Source organism: Nicotiana tomentosiformis, chromosome 4, assembly GCF_000390325.3.
Source record: "Nicotiana tomentosiformis chromosome 4, ASM39032v3, whole genome shotgun sequence".
Lineage (NCBI taxonomy): Eukaryota > Viridiplantae > Streptophyta > Magnoliopsida > Solanales > Solanaceae > Nicotiana > Nicotiana tomentosiformis.
Window position 1 is genome coordinate 20792067 of NC_090815.1, and position 18769 is coordinate 20810835.

The following is an 18769-nucleotide window of genomic DNA, read 5'->3' on the forward strand; positions in this document are numbered from 1 at the left end:
GACACACTTTATTCTATGATAAAACGGACATCGCCTTCCCTGTTTATATGACTTCTCACAAGTCACAACAACCAACAACAACCAAGCAATATCAACAATACTCATAATAAGCCTTTGAAAATATTTTTACAATCCCGACGAGCGGCAAACTCGATTTACGATAACAAACTAGAGTTTGAATCCAATTTGTTCTTCGTGAATCTGCTTACAATATCAATAATATTATACTTATATTTACCATATAATTTTCAGCCCAAAACATCATAAGAATAATCTTCAAAACAGTCCACACGCCTAGCATCTTAACTTTTATAGTCAATAACTTATTTTTCATGTTTTCTTCTTTAATCAACTTTATTAACACCTAGAAAATCTTAACAATAACAACCATAATATTATCAAATTATTTCTCATAATTTTCAGCCACCACAAACCATATATGTTGCCACAAAACAGTCTAACAAAAAGATAGTCACGTCTCATGTTCTTTCAAGTGTTATCTTATGGGTTTTCACTCAAACAACATAACCAACACAAGATTCACCTTAGACACAATCAAGAAGGTGTTATACATACCTTAGATGGCAGCTACAACTAGAAACCTCATCACAAATTAGCTCACAAGAGTCCTCAATCACACCACAACATCATAGAAGCATTCTTTTGTAGTCTTTAACACTTTTGATGATGATTTGAGTTTATTTCCCTTGAATTTGGTTCTTGGATCTTGGAGACATGTGAGAGAGGGTTTTGGAGAGCTTATGGACGAAGTTTGGGTGAGAAATGACCAGAAGTGAGGCTGAAACGACTTTTAAAAGAAGTAAAGTTGGTGCCCCCCTCAAGTGGGTCCCAACTGGGCTACATGTGCACTCTCGCAAAAACGCGAATATCTCTCTACTCCTACGTCATATCAATAACGGTTTAACGAGTTAGAAACTAGACTCGTAGAACTTCAATTTGATGGGTGTATCACCCAGTAACTCCAAGTATATTGGGAGAAAAGCTCAGTGATATTGGACCTAAATTTCAGTACAATTTATGAACGTAATTTGTGACAACTTTCGTCGACTTTTGTTTCACAACTCGCTTGATTTCAACTAAATTCAAAAAAAAAAATATTACAAAAAAAACCGACCAAAGTTAGTCGGTTTTTTCCGACCAAAGTTGGTCGGTATTTTAATTATGTAATAAAAAGATTCACCATCTGGGAATCGAACCGGGGTCTGTACTGAGGCTGGCAAGTGGGCCGGTCCAGGCCCGGGACCGGCCCAGGACCGTGGGCCAAACGGTTAAACGGGTCAGGACAGTTTGGTCCGGTTTTAGCGGGCCTGGTCCGGTCTCGTGGGCCGGTCCTATGATTTGGGCCCGCCAAGCCCGGGGCCGTTTGGCCCGCCAGGGCCCGGGACCGGACCCGTAGCGGGCCTAGCGGGCCCAACGGATATTTTTTTAATTTTTAATTTTTTTTAAAAAAAATAGCCGTTGGGCTGTCAAAAATAGCCGTTGGCTATTTATGAAATAGCCATTTAACCCCTCAACTTTGTTTTAATCCCAAACTTTTTATAATTACACTTTTTTCTATTTTCAACTATAAATACCCCATCATTATTTTAGTTTTTCTTACAAAATCATCAATCTATCACAATCTCTCTCTAATTTATTTCTATAATTGCTACTATTGCTTACTTTATTGTTACAATTTGTGAAACAATTGTGAAGTTGGTGAATTGAAGTCTTCAACGATAATCAATTTCCAACAAGTTGTTCGTCAATTCGGTAAACTCGTTCCAACTCTTAAGTTTTAATATTAACGTCACACAGGGCAGTTTATTTCTAGCACGATTGCGGATATTTGTAGATATTTTTGCATTAGTGATAAAATAATGTCAGTTTCACTGGATAATGCTACTAGTAACACAAATGTTGTAGCCTTGCTTACCACTATACTAAGTCCTGTATTTAGTAATATTTTTCACGTTAGATGTATTTGTCATATTTACCATTTAATTGTGGGTGATGGTGTGCGAATTTTAAATGTTGAAATGGAAAAGGTTAAAATGACTCTTAACTGGCTTTTTTATTCAAACCGTAGAAGTAGACTTATAGAATATTTTAAAAGATGCGATGAATTTGGCCTAAGAGAAAGAAAGGTTCCTAAACCTTGTCCAACTAGATGGAATTACATGTATGAAAGTTTAGTTATTGCATATGAATATAGAAACCCCATAAACTCAACGTTTAATGCTCATGTAAGTGATGATGATGAGCACCTTACAAATGCGGATTGGGCTAATGTTAAAATGCTTGTAGATTTTTTAGAAAAATTCCATATTGCTACAAATGAATTTTCTGGGCAATATTATCCTACTATTTCTAACTGTTTAGTTTATATTGCAGAACTTGCAAATTTGTTTGATCATTTTTCAGAGGGTGAGGAAATTTATCAACTTGCTATTGATTCCATGAGAAAAAAGTTTAAAAAATATTTTTTCCCTATTCCCCCTATTTATGGTATTGCTGCATTGTTAAATCCTACTATGAAATTAGGAGGTCCTCAATTTTGGTATGAAACTGTTTATAATGGTTTAGCACTTGAAGATGAGGAGTTGTCTAAACTTCCGAACGCAATAGCCTCAATTAAAATAAATGTTCAAACTATTTATAATGCTTATCAAGTTGCATTAGATCATGCTAGACCAAATGTTCCAACTCCTTCTTCTTCTAGTTCTCAATCATCTAAAAGAACTGCGGGAGTAAGAGCACTTAGTGCTTGGGCAGGGTTCAGGGGTTCTCAAGGTTCTAGTACTAGTGATTTTTCACAACTAAATGAGCTTGAAGTTTATTTGTCACAGGGAATTGAGGAAGTGAATCCCGACGGCTCCTTTAATATTTTGGAATGGTGGAAGGACAAAGAAAAATACTTTCCGATTCTTTCAAGGATGACCCGAGATATTTTAACTATTCAAGCTTCAACAGTGGCATGAGAGAGCGCTTCCAGTCAAGCAAGACTTCAACTCGGTGATTATAGAGCGTCTATGAGGGAGAGTTTGAAAAAATCAGTTCTTTTCAGAGATTAGATCCGTTCGGAAAGAAGAAATTTTGGACTTGCTGAATCACAACCAGAGGTAGACGAAGCTTACGAAGAAATGCTAGTTGAACTTGCGGAGGATGATGCTTCGCCTGGAAGCGGTGATGAGCAAGCTTCATTTCCGCCACCACCAACGGAAATTCCTCCGGACCTTGAAGGATTTATGAAATTTGTAAGAGATACCATGTAAATTAATATGTAACTTGTATTTTGGCACATCTTGATTAGTTTATTTTTTTTCTCAATTGTGGTATTAGCACCTTGTTGTGCTCATTCCATATGGGGAGGAAGACTAAGAAAGATATTGCCATGATTTTTAATGCTATAATAAAAATATAACGCATTGATTTGAATATCTCTTTACAATATTTTTGTCTTTTTATATATCTTAAGCTATACATATAGTATAGTGTGTATATATATATATATATATATAGTATACTATATTATATACTATATATACATCTCATAAGATATATAAGCTATATTCGATATACATATATATATAAGCCTATATATATACTATCGAATACGGCTTATATACTATAGTATAGTATATATAGTATATATATAGTATAGTATAGTAGATCTTAAGATATATATACATCTTAAGATATATAAGCTATATATATATATAGTAAGATGTATATATAGTATATCTTAAGATGTATACTATCGAATATGACTTATAAACTATGTATATATATTATAGTATATATATAGTATATTATAGTATATATATAGTTATATACACACTACACTATATATACATAGTATATTCGATATACTATACTATATATACATATATATATATATAAGCTTATATATATACACTACACTATACTATATATACATCTTAAGATATATAAGCTATATTCGATTTATATACTATATATACATCTTACTATATATATATATACACACACTATAGTATATAAATCGAATATAGCTTATATATCTTAAGATGTATATATAGTATAGTGTAGTGTATATATATAAGCTTATATATATATATGTATATATAGTATAGTATATCGAATATACTATGTATATATAGTGTAGTGTGTATATAACTATATATATACTATAATATACTATATATATACTATAATATATATACATAGTTTATAAGTCATATTCGATAGTATACATCTTAAGATATACTATATATACATAGTATACTAGATATACTAGATATATATATAGTAGATATACATGTATATATAGTATATCTTAAGATGTATATATAGTATATAAATCGAATATAGCTTATATATAGTAAGATGTATATATATTATAGTATAGTATAGTATATATATAAGCTTATATATATATATGTATATCGAATATATCGAATATAGCTTATGTATCTTAAGTTTTATATATAGTATATACTATACTATACTATACTATAATATATATACATCTTACTATATACATACATATATATATATATATATATATATATATCTTAAGATGTATACTATAGAATATGACTTATATACTATAGTATAATATATATATACTATATATACAACTTAAGATATATAAACTATATTCGATATATTATATATACATCTTAAGATATACTATATATATATCTTAAGATGTATACTATCGAATATGACTTATATACTATGTATATATAGTATAGTGTGTGTGTATATATATATATATATATATATATATATATATCTTAAGATGTATATATAGTATATAAATTGAATATAGCTTATATATCTTAAGATGTATATATAGTATAGTATAGTATATATATATAAGCTTATATATATATATATATATATATATATATATAGTATATCGAATATACTATATATATATAGTATAGTGTGTGTATATATATATATCTTAAGATGTTAATATATATACTATAATATACTATATATATACTATAATATATATACATAGTTTATAAGTCATATTCGATAGTATACATCTTAAGATATACTATATATACATCTTACTATATATATATATATAGCTTATATATCTTAAGATGTATATATATCTTAAGATCTACTATACTATACTATATATATATAGTATATCTTAAGATGTATATATAGTATATTTTAAGATGTATACTATGTATATATAATATAGTATATATATATTTTAAGATGTATATATAGTATATAAATATATTTTAAGATGTATATATAGTATATAAATCGAATATAGCTTATATATCTTTATTACTATTTTTTTCTCTAACTTTTATATATAAAAAAATTTAAAATACAAAGTTTCTGTTGGGCCTGTTTGGGCCCGTTTGGGCCTGGGACCGGCCCACTTAACCCGAGACCGTTAGTTCGTGGTCCCGGTCCTGAGCCGGTTCTAGCAATAAGCCCGCGAAGCCCGGGACCATTTAGGACCGGACCGCATAGGACCAACCCACTTAGGACCGGGCCCGCGAAGCCCACTTAGAACCGGGTCCGGCCTACTTGCCACCCTTAGTCTGTACTGTGGCAGGATACTATTCTACCACTAGACCATTGGTACATTTTATTTTAAGATTGTCTTTTATTTGATTTATACTCTTTAATTATATTTTCACACGAAAATAACCGACCAAAGTTGGTTAATTTTTTTAAATGATCCGCCGAATTACCGACCAATTTTGGTCGGTTTTTTTAATATTAATTTTTATTTATTTTAATTGAAAAACCGACCAAAGTTGGTCGGTTTCTTGAAACATAAAATTTGCGGGACTCAAAAATAGTTTCCCGCATTTTTGCGCCAACTTTGGTCGGTTTCAAAAAAATAAATAAATATATATATATATATATATATATATATATATATATATATATATATATATATATATATATATATATATATTTTGAAAAACCGACCAACTTTGGTCGGTTTTTTGACCGACCAAAGTTGTGTTTAAGCATATTTTATTTATACACGTGCAACGCACATGTCTAGAGACTAGTATGTGTTTAAGCATATTTTATTTATGTACACTAAAGAAAACAGCAAATCCAAGCGGCTATTTGTGTAATGATCCTATTTCTTATAAAATCGAAAGTGATCAAAGAAATTAGTATTTTTTCACTTTTAGCCCGTGCTAGAAACTATTTACATTCGGTAGTCTAAATATTGTATAAAATTTATAGAATTTTTGCATATAACATATATATATATATACACACACAAAAAAAAAAAATATAAAAATATAGATTTTTCGCCTATTATTTTGAGAACGCCTATTCAGTGTCATTTTTTCCAAGAAATTAGCCCATTAGTATCTAGGCCCATATAGGAGATGGACATGAAAAACAATTACAAGCCCGCGATGAGGCTCCATATCTACATGGACAAAAAAAAAACTCCCTTTTAAGAGATAGAAATATCAACATAGTTTATAAGTACTTATGTTATTGCTTTCTACTTCTACTAGTGACTTTTACATGATATTTTAAAAAAATTACCGAAAATTAACCGAACCATACTAATACTGAAGAGAAACCGATATGATTAGGACGATTTTGAAAAGTTTAATTTTGATTATACATAATAGAATAACGAAAAATTGTATAGTACAAATTTTATAAAATAACCGGACGAACCGAACCATTAACACCTCTAGTTAAAACTATAACATATTAATTTATCTTTAAGCATTTTGTGATGAAAGTTAAAAATAATATTTCACAAATAGTATTATGTGTTGTTTTTAGGTCAACTAGAGTCCAATAACCCAACAAATTTGAATTCATATCCAAAGACCTTATGCTATCTAGTTAAGTATGTTCTATTCCTCAAATAACTTTAACAAAATGGTAATTATTTTCAGAATAACATTCGGAAAACTAGTTAGTACTAACAACCTTAGTTACTAAGACATCATAAACCATTTAGTCACATTTTAACTGCAACATTCCATATGAGCTTATCCCTGTATCGTTAATGAGATGTTTAAGGTTCTAGTTTTGGGAATGAACACTCTTAAACCTTATTAATAGGGCGCGTTTCTACTCTAATAGATTTTAATCGATTTAAATTTGAATTAGTCGAATTAGCAGGCATCGAAAATTGAATAGTTATACAAAATATAAATTTGATGTACATGCTCGACGCATGTACTTATGTGATGTTAACGATATATTTTTATTTGTCAAAGTCTTGGTAGACATAGTTACTCGATACATGTATAACTAATTTGCATGCAAATTAGCTCGAATACCTCAATTATAAAAAAGGCCATATAAGTACACAAACTCGCCCAAAAGAATATTAAGGGGTCGTTTGGTTGGAAAATAAGTTATATCATGATTAAATATCCCCGAATTAGTTATTCCGGATTGTTGTCCCACCTCCCATAGGAATAAAAATAATATTATAATACCTCAATTTTATCCTAACTAAACGTGAGATAAAATAGTTTCAAATTTATTTCGAAATTAATTATATTTTATTCCTTGTACCAATTGAGCCCAAAGGTTAAAAAGAAAAAGAAAAAAGAAGACCTTTAGAGAGTACTAAATAGATGAGGAGAAAGCAAAGTAGCCATCGTCACGTCTCCTTAATAATTAAACAAAGGAAACTCTTAATCAAAAGAGAATAGCAAACTTTTCATTTTAACGCATTGGACTTGGAGAAGAAGAAGAAAAACAATCTACAATAGCACACGAAAACTAAACGGAACCCCGCTACGTAATTCTCCCCTTCATTCTCCACGCAACCCAAACTCTCTATCGGCGGCGACCGGCGGCGGCCGTCTTTCTTCTTCTTCATCCACCACCGCCTGTTAAGCATCTAATCTTTTTGCCTCACCCTTTTTGAGGTTGTTTGGGAAATTTATAGTTTTTATTTCACTTTATTTTGGGAAAAACCTAAATATTTTGGGGTTTAAAATCCCCTATACCCTCAGTGTGAGCCCATATATTTTAGCCGTGGATACGGGCAAGCTTGTTCGTACAATCATCACACACACACAAAAAAAAACCACTTTCCCAATTGGGATTTTTTAGTTGTTTAGAATCCCTTTATTTGGGAACATAGTGGGCAAGCTGGTCCGAACACCGTTTTTTTTTTTTTTGGGAATTGCTTAGAATTGCTTCACCTAGTTGTTTACTTTATGGTATATTGAGGATTTCAGCTGGGTATTGGTGGAGACAGTGAATCTAGTTGTAGGTAAATTGCTTTGTTCTCTTGTATTATCTATCTTGTATTGTGATTTTTTTTTTGGTTAGGATTCAAGATATGAAGTAACATGGTCAAAGAGGATTCATATTGCCGACCCCAACTTGTTTGGAACTGGGCTTTGTTATTGATGTTATTGTAGGATTCAGGACAATGCATGTGTAGTGTCATATAGTTTGCAATTTTATGGGTAAAATTATCTACTGTGAATATGATATGTGACTCTTGAAATTGGATTAGTGGGTATTTTGTAGTGTATCATGATTGACAATGTATGATATATGAATACGAGATAATCAGAGCTTGTAGTTAGAAAGTTGTAGCCTTTGGAATATTGTCAACCATTGAGATATCAATAAATGGACGACGGCCTTAATTCGAAATTAGTTGGGATTGATTATATGAATCATCAATTTTCTTTTTAGACCAGTTGACTACTACATTGGCTATTGTATTTGACTGGCTACATTATCTAATTTGGAAAACCTTGTTCAACTATGGCAGTAGATGATACACAATAAAATTAACCAAAGAGAAAGCAGGATAATTGATGCTCCGCATCGCACTCCATTAAAACCGGCTTCCTTCCTTGTGTTTCAGTGTATAATTGTGGACAAAATTGTACTCCTCCCTCATGGATTTGCTACTGCCCCTTAAGTTCGCGACTTTCAATCTTCTGCGGTAGAGTTTTATCTCCATGAACATTTGCCATTCTGTAGATAAATCTTAGTATTGCCTTTCTCTTCCTTAACCACGTTGTCCTCGATTTTGTCTCCAGCTAACCTTCTGTACTACTAAGATCTCCAACTTGTCCTTTTCATTACTCTTTGTGTAGCTTGTCCTCCTCCAACAATATCCGTGCTAGCTTGTTTTTCTCCGAGTCATGTAAGCTTATTTTTTTCTTTTTGATAGGTGACTCCAATTCATGTAAGTTATCAAGCATCTTTGCGATTTTTTTTCCCACTCTTATGAAACTTCTTAATTCAACTCCTCAAATCCTCCTTTATTTGCTTCTATTAGGGTCTCACATTGGGTTTGGATGGGGTCTTTTGTCTCATTATATGAGGTCTTGGGTTAGCCTCCCCTCATGAGCTAGCTTTTGGGATTGAGTTAGATCAAAAGTTCATTTCTCTACATGGTATCATAGCCAAATGCATCTCAGTTCTTGGTTTACTTGATGTTGAGCCCCCATGTTATATCGTCCTCGCTCTAGATGTGTGCGGTTGGGGGAGGGGGGAGGGTGTGTGTTAGAGTACTGCATCGATTGTGGATGGGGTTTTTGGTCTCCTTATACGGTCTTCGACAATCTTCCGGTTTTCCCCTCATGAGCTAGTTTTGGGGTTGTGTTAGGCGCAAAGTTCATTTCTTTACTATTTCAATTTGTGTGGCCATTTGTAATTGGTCTTTAAGAACATGATAATTGTCCCACTATGCTTTCTTCGGCATCTGTAGTTATGTAATCAAATTTAAAATATATTGACCTCTACATGTTTCCTTGCAATCGAGCATTATCAGCTCATGATCAGATACCTGCAACAACATGTTTGTTGTAATATATCAGCCTCAGTTTCTATTCAGCATATATTTGCAAATTGTGAATGCGGGAAGCACACATTCTATTGGTTCATGTAAACTTTGCTCCTGATACTTGTAAGTTAATTAGCCAATTAGTGAAATTTGAAAAAGTCTGCCCTCCTTACTAGTCATGTTTCTTCAACTCCGCCCTCCTCCTTTTCCTAGTATTTTTGTCCTGTCCTGCAGTTTTAATGCTTCCTCTTTGGTTCGCTCCCTTTTAATCATCAAAAAATTCAATGCCTCCCCTTCAAACCCCAAACACACGCTTAGCATGTCAAACACCATTGATTTTCCCCTTGAAATACTAGGAGGAAAGGAACTGTAAGACCTACTCCTGTCCTATCATTGAGTGGAGACATGCAACTCAATATGTAAAGGATCATAGACCCATGAACCAGCTCCGATCTGCAGAAAACTTTTTGAAATTGTCAAAATTACTAAAATCTGCTTGAGTACTGGTAAGTGTAAAACGTCCAGCGGCTTACAACTGGAAGTGTGACAAGCAAGTGAATTTCCTTAACTAACTTTTAGCAAAACTTTGAATCTGCTGATCTTATGAGTTGTGACCTTTGTTTTCATGTCTTCTTTGGTACATGCTTTGAGTTTGTCTGGTAACTGAGTCTTGCAGAACTAGGACCAAAAGACATTCTACTCAAGGCTTAAGTAGTCATTTTGCTTCGGTACTTAATAGCAGAACTGGAGCTCTGTCGGACTCTCACATATTATTAACTAATATATAGAAAAGGAAAAACTTTAGATAAAACAATCATTGATGATTTTATGCTTCCGTGATTGATTTTATCATTTATGGGATGCTAAAGCATGATTCTACATGTTCATTATCCTTCTTCCTAAAACCATTTAACAACCAATGAAGAACCCCATTGAGGTAGGAGCATACTTGTTCATACTTTGAAGACCAGCTGAAGAATGACTTTTTTTTTCTTTTTCTTTTTTCTTTACTTTTCAGTGCAGTATTTTAATTAATTGGTGCATGGGGAATGGTCAGGCTGTGTTTGCATATGGTCAGCGTACATGAATGATGTTCAGTGGACAAAAAGGCGCTAGTGGCCTTAACATATTCAAATGGAAATGGCATGGCGAATCATCGTTGAGAACAGGGTTGCTTGATGATGTGCCTCCTGAAATCGAACTGTCGGACTATCGCATAGCACCAAGTCCTGGTAGTGAAAGCCCATCTGGGCTTCTTAATGGTGAGAGCTTGAATGTTGAGCCAATTGCTGATCTGGACCTGTTCTTTGAGAGGCTCTACAACTATTATTGTGAGAAAGGATTATGGTGCATTATTATAAAGTGGATATTTGAACTTCTGAGCCTAGCTTTCACCATATGCTTTTCTGGGTTTTTTCTGTTGTATGTTGATTGGAATGGGCTCCGCAACGCAAAATGTGGAATGGATGCTGTGGAATCTGGAATCAAGCAATGTAATCTGGCCAATGAAGCTCTTCATCTGCACCCATTGAAGCCTCTTACGCTCTTCAAAGCCATTGTTTTAGGTTACCTGGGGATATTTTCTGTCTACTGGATATTTTGCTTCTTGAGGTTTTTTGCACAGCTAAAAGAAACCCTGGCAATCCGTCAGTTCTATTACAGAAGGTGCGCTGAAATATATTAAAAGATTTTCTGGAAGTCAAATATTCTGACATATCATTCATTTCTTTTTCTTGCTTTAGTTATAATTAATGGAAACTCAAGATGTACTGATTGTTTTTTTTTAATTTTTATATTGCATGTTATCATTGCCTGCCAATACTTCTTTCATCACTATGAGAGTCTTGGAGTCTTTCATTCCTCTAGCTAATCACAATGGTGTTATGCTTTTGTGCAGTCTTCATGTGACAGACAATGAGATACAAACCATTCCATGGGCATCTATTCTTGAAAGGGTTGTTCAGTTACAAGAATTGCAACAACTCTGTGTAGTCAAGAATCTTTCTATTCATGATGTGGTTATGCGATTAATGCGGAAGGAAAATTATTTGATAGGAATGCTTAACAAAGGGCTCCTTGCTTTTCCTATTTCTCACTGGGTACCTGGCGCTGGTCCAACTATCAAATGTGGCCCCAATGGAGTGCGTAGTCGTCTAATACTGACAAAAACCCTTGAATGGACCTTAAATTGGTGCATACTGCAGAGCATGTTTGACAGGTATTTGACAGTATGCCCTACCTTGCGGTCAAATTGCCATGTAGTGCTTTCTAATTTAAGTAAATGAAGTTTGTTTTCTTCCATATGCCCTTACTAATTTGTTCTCCACTCCTACAATTTAACTGGGTTTTTTTTTCCTGCAGAAACTTTTGTATAAGGAGGGAATTCATTTCTGATCCTAAAACATTAAAGAAAAGGCTTATGATTGTTGGAGTTTTAATGCTTCTCCTATCTCCGTTTCTCGTCATATTCATGCTGGTGTATCTCTTCTTGAGGCATGCTGAACAGTTTTACAACCATCCAAGTACGGCATCGTCTCGCAGATGGTCAAATCTTGCCAAGTGGATGTTTAGGGAATTCAACGAGGTATCATTTCTCTGGTATGAGCTTGATAGGTTGAGAAACATGGAACTTGTCATTTTGGATCTCTCTTTTGGTCCCATTTCTTTGGTTATTACTCCATTTTATGTGACGGTGTTTGACCGGGCACGGAGTTTTAAGAAAGAAAGAAAGACTTTTGAAACTTGTGGCCTAAAACAAATCACAGTCATTTGTGGGGCTATAAATCATTTCATTAAGGTAAAATAGGAAGTTTAAAGTGGAGTTGTTTCTAAATATAGGAAAGGATCATTTTTTTTGGGACAAAGTAAAAAAGGAAAATGTGCCACATAAATGGGACAGAGGAGTATTATTTCTTTTTGGAGGTGAGGGGTGGGAATGGGACTTGGGAAGGGCAAAGGATGGGACAAAGTAAAAAGGAAAATGTGCCACATATACAGAGGAGTATTATTGTTTTTGGGGGGTGAGGGATGGGAATGGGGACTTGGGAAGGGCAAATGCGTTTAGCATACTGCGTTTACTCTCTTGCTTTCAGGTTACTTGTATGGGTATAGGGTAATGTCACTATAACTCGTCAAGCTTATCGCCTTTCAGCTGTATATTACTTCTATATTTTCCATAGTCCCTCTATTGCACGATAGACTTTCTGTAACATATTTATGTAACAGACAGACTGAGCCAAATGAAATGGGTTAAGTGGAATGACTACAACAGATTCATGCATCCAACCCCAACTAGTTTGGGTTTGAGGTGCAATTGATTGGTTTTGTGCGTGTGTCTATATTGTGAGCTAACATTCTAGTGAGAATGTGAGCTATGGTTTTTATTAGCTCTTTTGCTCCACAAATTGTTTGGTACTTTCCATCCGCATACTTGAATTCTGTTATGGCTTTTACTTTTATACTTGTGCACGTCTTCTTTGTTTTCAGGTTGATCATTTGTTTAAGCATCGCATCACCAGCAGTGTCATACATGCTTCTGATTATCTAAAGCAATTCCCATCGCCTATTATATCTATCGTCGCAAAGTTCATTTCTTTTGTTTCCGGTGGATTTGCTGCTGTTCTTATTATCATTGCTTTTCTAGAAGAATCTCTGCTGGAAGGCCATGTAAAATACTTAAACTTCCACAACCAACAAATATTTATTTGCAGAGTTGCTCATTTATGCTATTCGCACTATCTGATGCTGCATTTTCTTTTGCTTCAAATGTTGCAGATATTTGGTCGCAACTTATTCTGGTATGCTGCTGTATTTGGAACTATAACAGCTATAAGCAGGGCTGCAATAACAGATGAGCTTCTTGTCCTTGACCCACAGGGAGCGATGTCACTTGTTGTCCAACATACACACTATATGCCAAAGAGATGGCGAGGGAAAGAAAATACTGAGGCTGCACGAATTGAGTTTGAAACTTTATTTCAGGTGCTTTTGCCCTACGGATACTTATAAGCAGATAAATGTGAGAAGGGACACTTCATTGTAGTAACTCAATGTCTAGATTTAATGATTTCATTAAGAGCGTATTATTAGTTTTTTCAAGAAAATCATTTATTTTTTATGAAATAAAGCAAATCATTACCACATTGGCTCTTTAAACAATCCTTTTTAGAGTTAATAACTAAATGTTGCTTCAATAGAACTTAATCATACACTGTAAATTCAGACTAGACAGACCATTATCATGATCTTTCATAATTTCACTTTTTGGTGATTTACCCTTTTAGTCCTTTTCATGTTCCAGGCTTGAGGGTGGGTTTGGTTTATATATATTAGATTCGAAGTTTGACTCTTCTGTGTAGCCTTCCATATTTTAACCTTTTTAAATTATTGTAATTTATCAACAACAAAAAAAAGAAGTTAAGTAGCTCCAGTGGTAGGCTTTTGATTCCTTTATTTGAAGTCATATTCTTCTCCAGAATGTACCTTTTGTATCATTTAGAGAATTTCATTGATGTATAACCAGGTTATGCAAGAGTTTGACTGTCGACGGATAGATTGTTTAGTACTTTTTACTGTGTGAGATTGTTACTGACTTCTTATTAACTTATTGTGCAGTATACTGGAATGATGTTACTTGAGGAGATGGCCTCAATTTTTCTTACGCCATATCTATTGCTATTTGTTGTGCCAAAGGTGATCTTCGTTTTTTAAGGATAATTTCCTTACCTACCTATCTTGAGAATCCTTGAGATGATGGTCCCTAATAGTTGGATAGTTTTTGTCAGAGGGTAGATGACATTTTGCATTTCATTGTGGACTTCACTGTTCATGTTGAGGGTGTTGGCCATGTGTGCAGGTTAGTAATTTTACCAGCTTACTTTCTTATGCATTCATATTTTGGTGGCTCCCACTGTTGGAGCATGCACATTTCAATTGTTAAGCACTGATATAATGTCTTTCTTTGCAGCTTCAGCGTGTTTGATTTTCAGAATCATGGCAATAGCAAATATGGAGCGCCATATAATTCCGCCCGCGTGCAGAGAAGTTCTCAAGGGAAAATGGAGAAATCATTTCTGAGGTTGGTCTAATGACTACTTGCAGCCTGTTTTAGGATTATTTTTGGATTTAAGACGCTTTTGAAAAACAGTACATGTCAAACAATTGCAGCTTTCTAAATAGCTACCCTTCCTGGGAACCTGATGATCAAGGAAAACAGTTCCTATCAACGCTCAAAACGTTCAGAGAGCAAAAGCTGCAGGTGCAGGATATAGGACCTGTATATCGACCTTCAGAGTTACAGCACTGGAATCCCAACTTTAGAGGTTCAAGTGACAGAAATAACTTGTTCTCCAGGGAAGTGCCTCTCAACAACTTGGGAGCTGGATTTGGCTCAATGTGGTTAATAGATGGTGGACAGAGGTACATTATTGATTGGTATTATACCTCGCATCCTCACAATACGAGTAGTGATTCAAGAGGCATTGAATCCAGGCCATCTCATAGTGATAATGAACGCCTTAAAGATCCTTGGATGCCATCTCATTTTGTGCAAATCAAGGATACAGTTGATAACAACTGGGAGCACCTATTTGAGGACCGATCTCAAAGTCATCTCGAAGCTACCACATCTGCTCCTGTTTTAAGGGAGAGCATCCTACATCACGATGATTCAAGTAGCATGGCGCAATCTATCAGGAGCCAGTGGTGGGATAGAACTCGACTACAAGTTGCAGATCCCCAGACAAGCTTTCTTGAACCTCCAAATTTCAATAGCAATCGTCACGATTATTATGATAATTTCTCTGATAGAAGTCTAGATGAGCACGAGCACGTTAACTTGAAGAACTCTAATAGGTTGGCCAATACCTTCTTCATGGATGATTCGGTTGGAGACTTCAACCTTCCTTTTGATGGTATTTATAGAAGGCCCTCAGAAAACCCCACAAGAGAGTTAGATCCTTCAGATCTTGTTTGATTTCTTCTCTAAAGACACTAGGAATGTTATGAATTTCTGGGTCTTAAAAGTTTTCTTTCAAGAAAGTTGTTCATATTTTACATTCTTTATTGTGCATAGTTGATTGTGAGGTTAGATTTCTGGAAAGGGCCTCAGGTTCGTTTGGAAAGCGATTGGATGTGAATGTCATCGTTGATCCTTCTAAAAATGTAAAGCACCACAGAGCTGCTGACAATGGAAGACATTCTCTGTACATAATTCAATTTAGCAAGTATTTCGTTTCATGTTCCTTTTACCCTTTGGTTATTACTATTAGCAGTTGTTACTTTCCTCCTCCCTCTAAGCTTTCTGCAACAAGTGGGCAAATGACAGAGTGGGGAAACTTCCTCACACATGGTGTTTGTGTTATATACCAAACTAATGAATGCATGAAATTTGTGTTTTATATACATTTTTTATCACTTAACTATATTTATTCGATATATGTAAGCATTGTACATGAATAGAGCTCTTTCATCTTGATCTTTGTGAAGACGGAACTAGTGACACTTATCACATAAACAGGCAAAAAAAAAAGGGGGGGGGGGGGGGGGAATAAAATAAGCATTACCTTTTTACATAAATAGTTTTAACAATCACCAAAAAGGTAGCCAAGGAAAATCTGTTAATTAATATTGAAAATACAAGTTTTATTGCGTGGCTTCGGGTTTGTTTAAACCTTGTCTAAAACAGGAAAATATATTAGCTTAAGATGAATATTTAATTTTGAAAACAAGATAATAAGTACATCGTGACTCCATTAAGATTAAGGAAGTAGATTCCTACAAAACATTACATATCTGCTTTATATAAACAGTTTATAGAATGATCGATTAAGTGGAAATGATACTAGTAAACTTTTTTGGATATATATAATTCAAGTTAAAAGTAGAGGTAACAAAAAAATTGTATCCCATAAAAAAATACTTTTACGTTTGACTTTTCGACAATAGAGCACTCACGGCAAACACTTTGCCTTTAGCCTTACTGCTTTAGGAAGCGTGCTTTCCACTTGAGAGATGAATTAGGAGAAATTTTATTTATTTAATGTTTGGTTATATGTATTATTAACCAATCCCGAGATAAATTTTACTTTAAAATGATAAGATTAGCTATCTCATATTGAAGGTAAAATAGTTAATTCTATGGGATATCCTTGTTTGTCCCACCATTGTATCAAACGACCCCCTTAAAGTAATCGCTACTTAAAAGTGGCAGATTCTGCTCTTTGTTAAGCCAAAATTCTTAATAATTGGTATTTCAATTTATTCTATAGTTTTCATTTTTATTTAGTTTACAGAGATAAATTTTAAAATTTCATACTATAATTGATTAATTTATAAGATATCAGGAGTTAGGACACCAAATAATACTTCTTTTTTAATGTCAAAAAAGTATTTTCAAATGGGTCAACGACCTAACTTGTAGGCTGGAGGTGGGCGAGCCGTGTAAGAAAGTCCAGAACGTGTCGGTTCCGGCCCACGGGAACCTTATTTGATTTTTATAATTTCCTCATTTTTAATTATATGAAAATCATATATTGTAATTTGATACGTTCTAGTGTTATTTTATACAACTATATATTTTTTCACCAAACCAACTTTATTCATCATCCTGATATTTCTATCACTGTCATTAATAATTTTCTTTATTCAATTGGTTTTGAAATAATTTGACTGGATATTACATTTGAGGAAAAAAAAAAGAAAAAACTTTTAACGCACATTATAAATTTCAAAACGCTGAATCTTTTTGACCCAAATTAATTATGGAAGTATCAAAAGTATCTTCACAGTATCAAAGTACACCATTTGTTTTGTACTTACTACTTAGTGGAGCATATAATATGCCACATATCTAGAAGGAAACGTGTTTAGTCTAACAAGAAATGATGACCAAACAAATTTGATAGGATTGGAGGCAGTTTAGAGCAACAGTGCTTTGGTTTATCACACGTGGCAAGCTAGGAACCGAAGAATATTCCGACAAGTTAGTTTAAATATAGAATTTTGTATTGGTCAAATAGAGAAACAACTCAAAGAAAAGATTAACAAGCGTACGAGGAGAGCAAAGAAGTGCAAAGTTTTGAATAGTAAATTGTGTAGTTAGTTTTGTTTAGCAGATATTTTGTAACTAGTTTATGTATATTTAGCTATGTTTCTTGAGGTCTTGGTGTACTCGGAACTTCCTAGTCCATGCTTATTAGGGTGTAAAACTTTTGATTGTTATGATAATATTCATAGATTATTATTGTTTATCCGAAAATTGAGAAACGTTGAATTTAGGTGGGGTTCTAATGATACGTAAATTCCTTATGATAAAAAATGACAATACCAGTATTTTGTTATAGAATGGGAATAATCAATAGGAAGGCTCAATGAGCAACATGAACTCTTAATGGGAGGATGATTCTATTGCAATCTATGTCCCTTTTTATATTTTATCTATAACAACATAATAAAATAATACATATAGTGGAGGACCCATGGTGGTTTGTCTCTTCCTTGATTCCTGCCAAGATTCTCTCTCTCGGTGCGGTTATAATGGCTTTTGTCGGCGAGCTCGGTGCTGGCTCAGGCTTGGTGTTAGGTCGAACCCCTGGTCTTGGTTCGAGCCCGTTCTGCCTTGGGGCATCGATATTCGGGGCCTGTACCGGTCGGAGTTGCTTCGTAGTTCGATTCGGATACAGGCTCGATAATAATACCGAGTTTTGCCGTCGATCGGTCTTATAGCTCGAAACTCGACGCTCTTACCTCGAAATTCATCCGAACTGGTTATGTGGATACCCTTTGATCGAGACGTCATCGTTTTGGTCAGTCTTTATGACCGAGAATCGATTTTGACCGTACATAATTACCTAAAAAAAAATTTGATAGGAAGAGATTAATACTTGTTAAATTAATATTCTTTGAACTCCACGAAAAAATGTTAAACGTGCAGCCTCACATTCAATACAAGGTTTGACCGAACCTCTATTCCATTAAAAGCTC

At 34.1% G+C, this 18769-nt stretch overlaps 1 protein-coding gene across 5 annotated transcripts; it reads left to right on the forward strand.

Moving 5' to 3' along the window:
• The first annotated feature begins 7635 nt into the window (after positions 1–7635).
• On the forward strand, positions 7636–16035 carry LOC104085964 (autophagy-related protein 9). Of its 5 annotated transcripts, XM_009590092.4 has the most exons (11): positions 7636–8251; positions 10806–11452; positions 11685–12005; positions 12149–12371; positions 13274–13453; positions 13562–13584; positions 13664–13805; positions 14402–14479; positions 14572–14642; positions 14754–14864; positions 14954–16035. In XM_009590092.4, exons 2-11 carry the CDS (start codon positions 10875–10877, stop codon positions 15759–15761), a joined length of 2535 nt encoding a protein of 844 aa, XP_009588387.1. In that variant the 5' UTR covers positions 7636–8251; positions 10806–10874; the 3' UTR covers positions 15762–16035. The 5 variants fall into 5 exon arrangements, with proteins under 5 accessions (XP_009588387.1, XP_009588383.1, XP_009588384.1 ...); XM_009590088.4 differs by having other exon boundaries at positions 7638–8251; positions 13562–13768; XM_009590089.4 differs by having other exon boundaries at positions 7638–8251; positions 10845–11452; positions 13562–13768.
• Positions 16036–18769: the final 2734 nt, after the last annotated feature.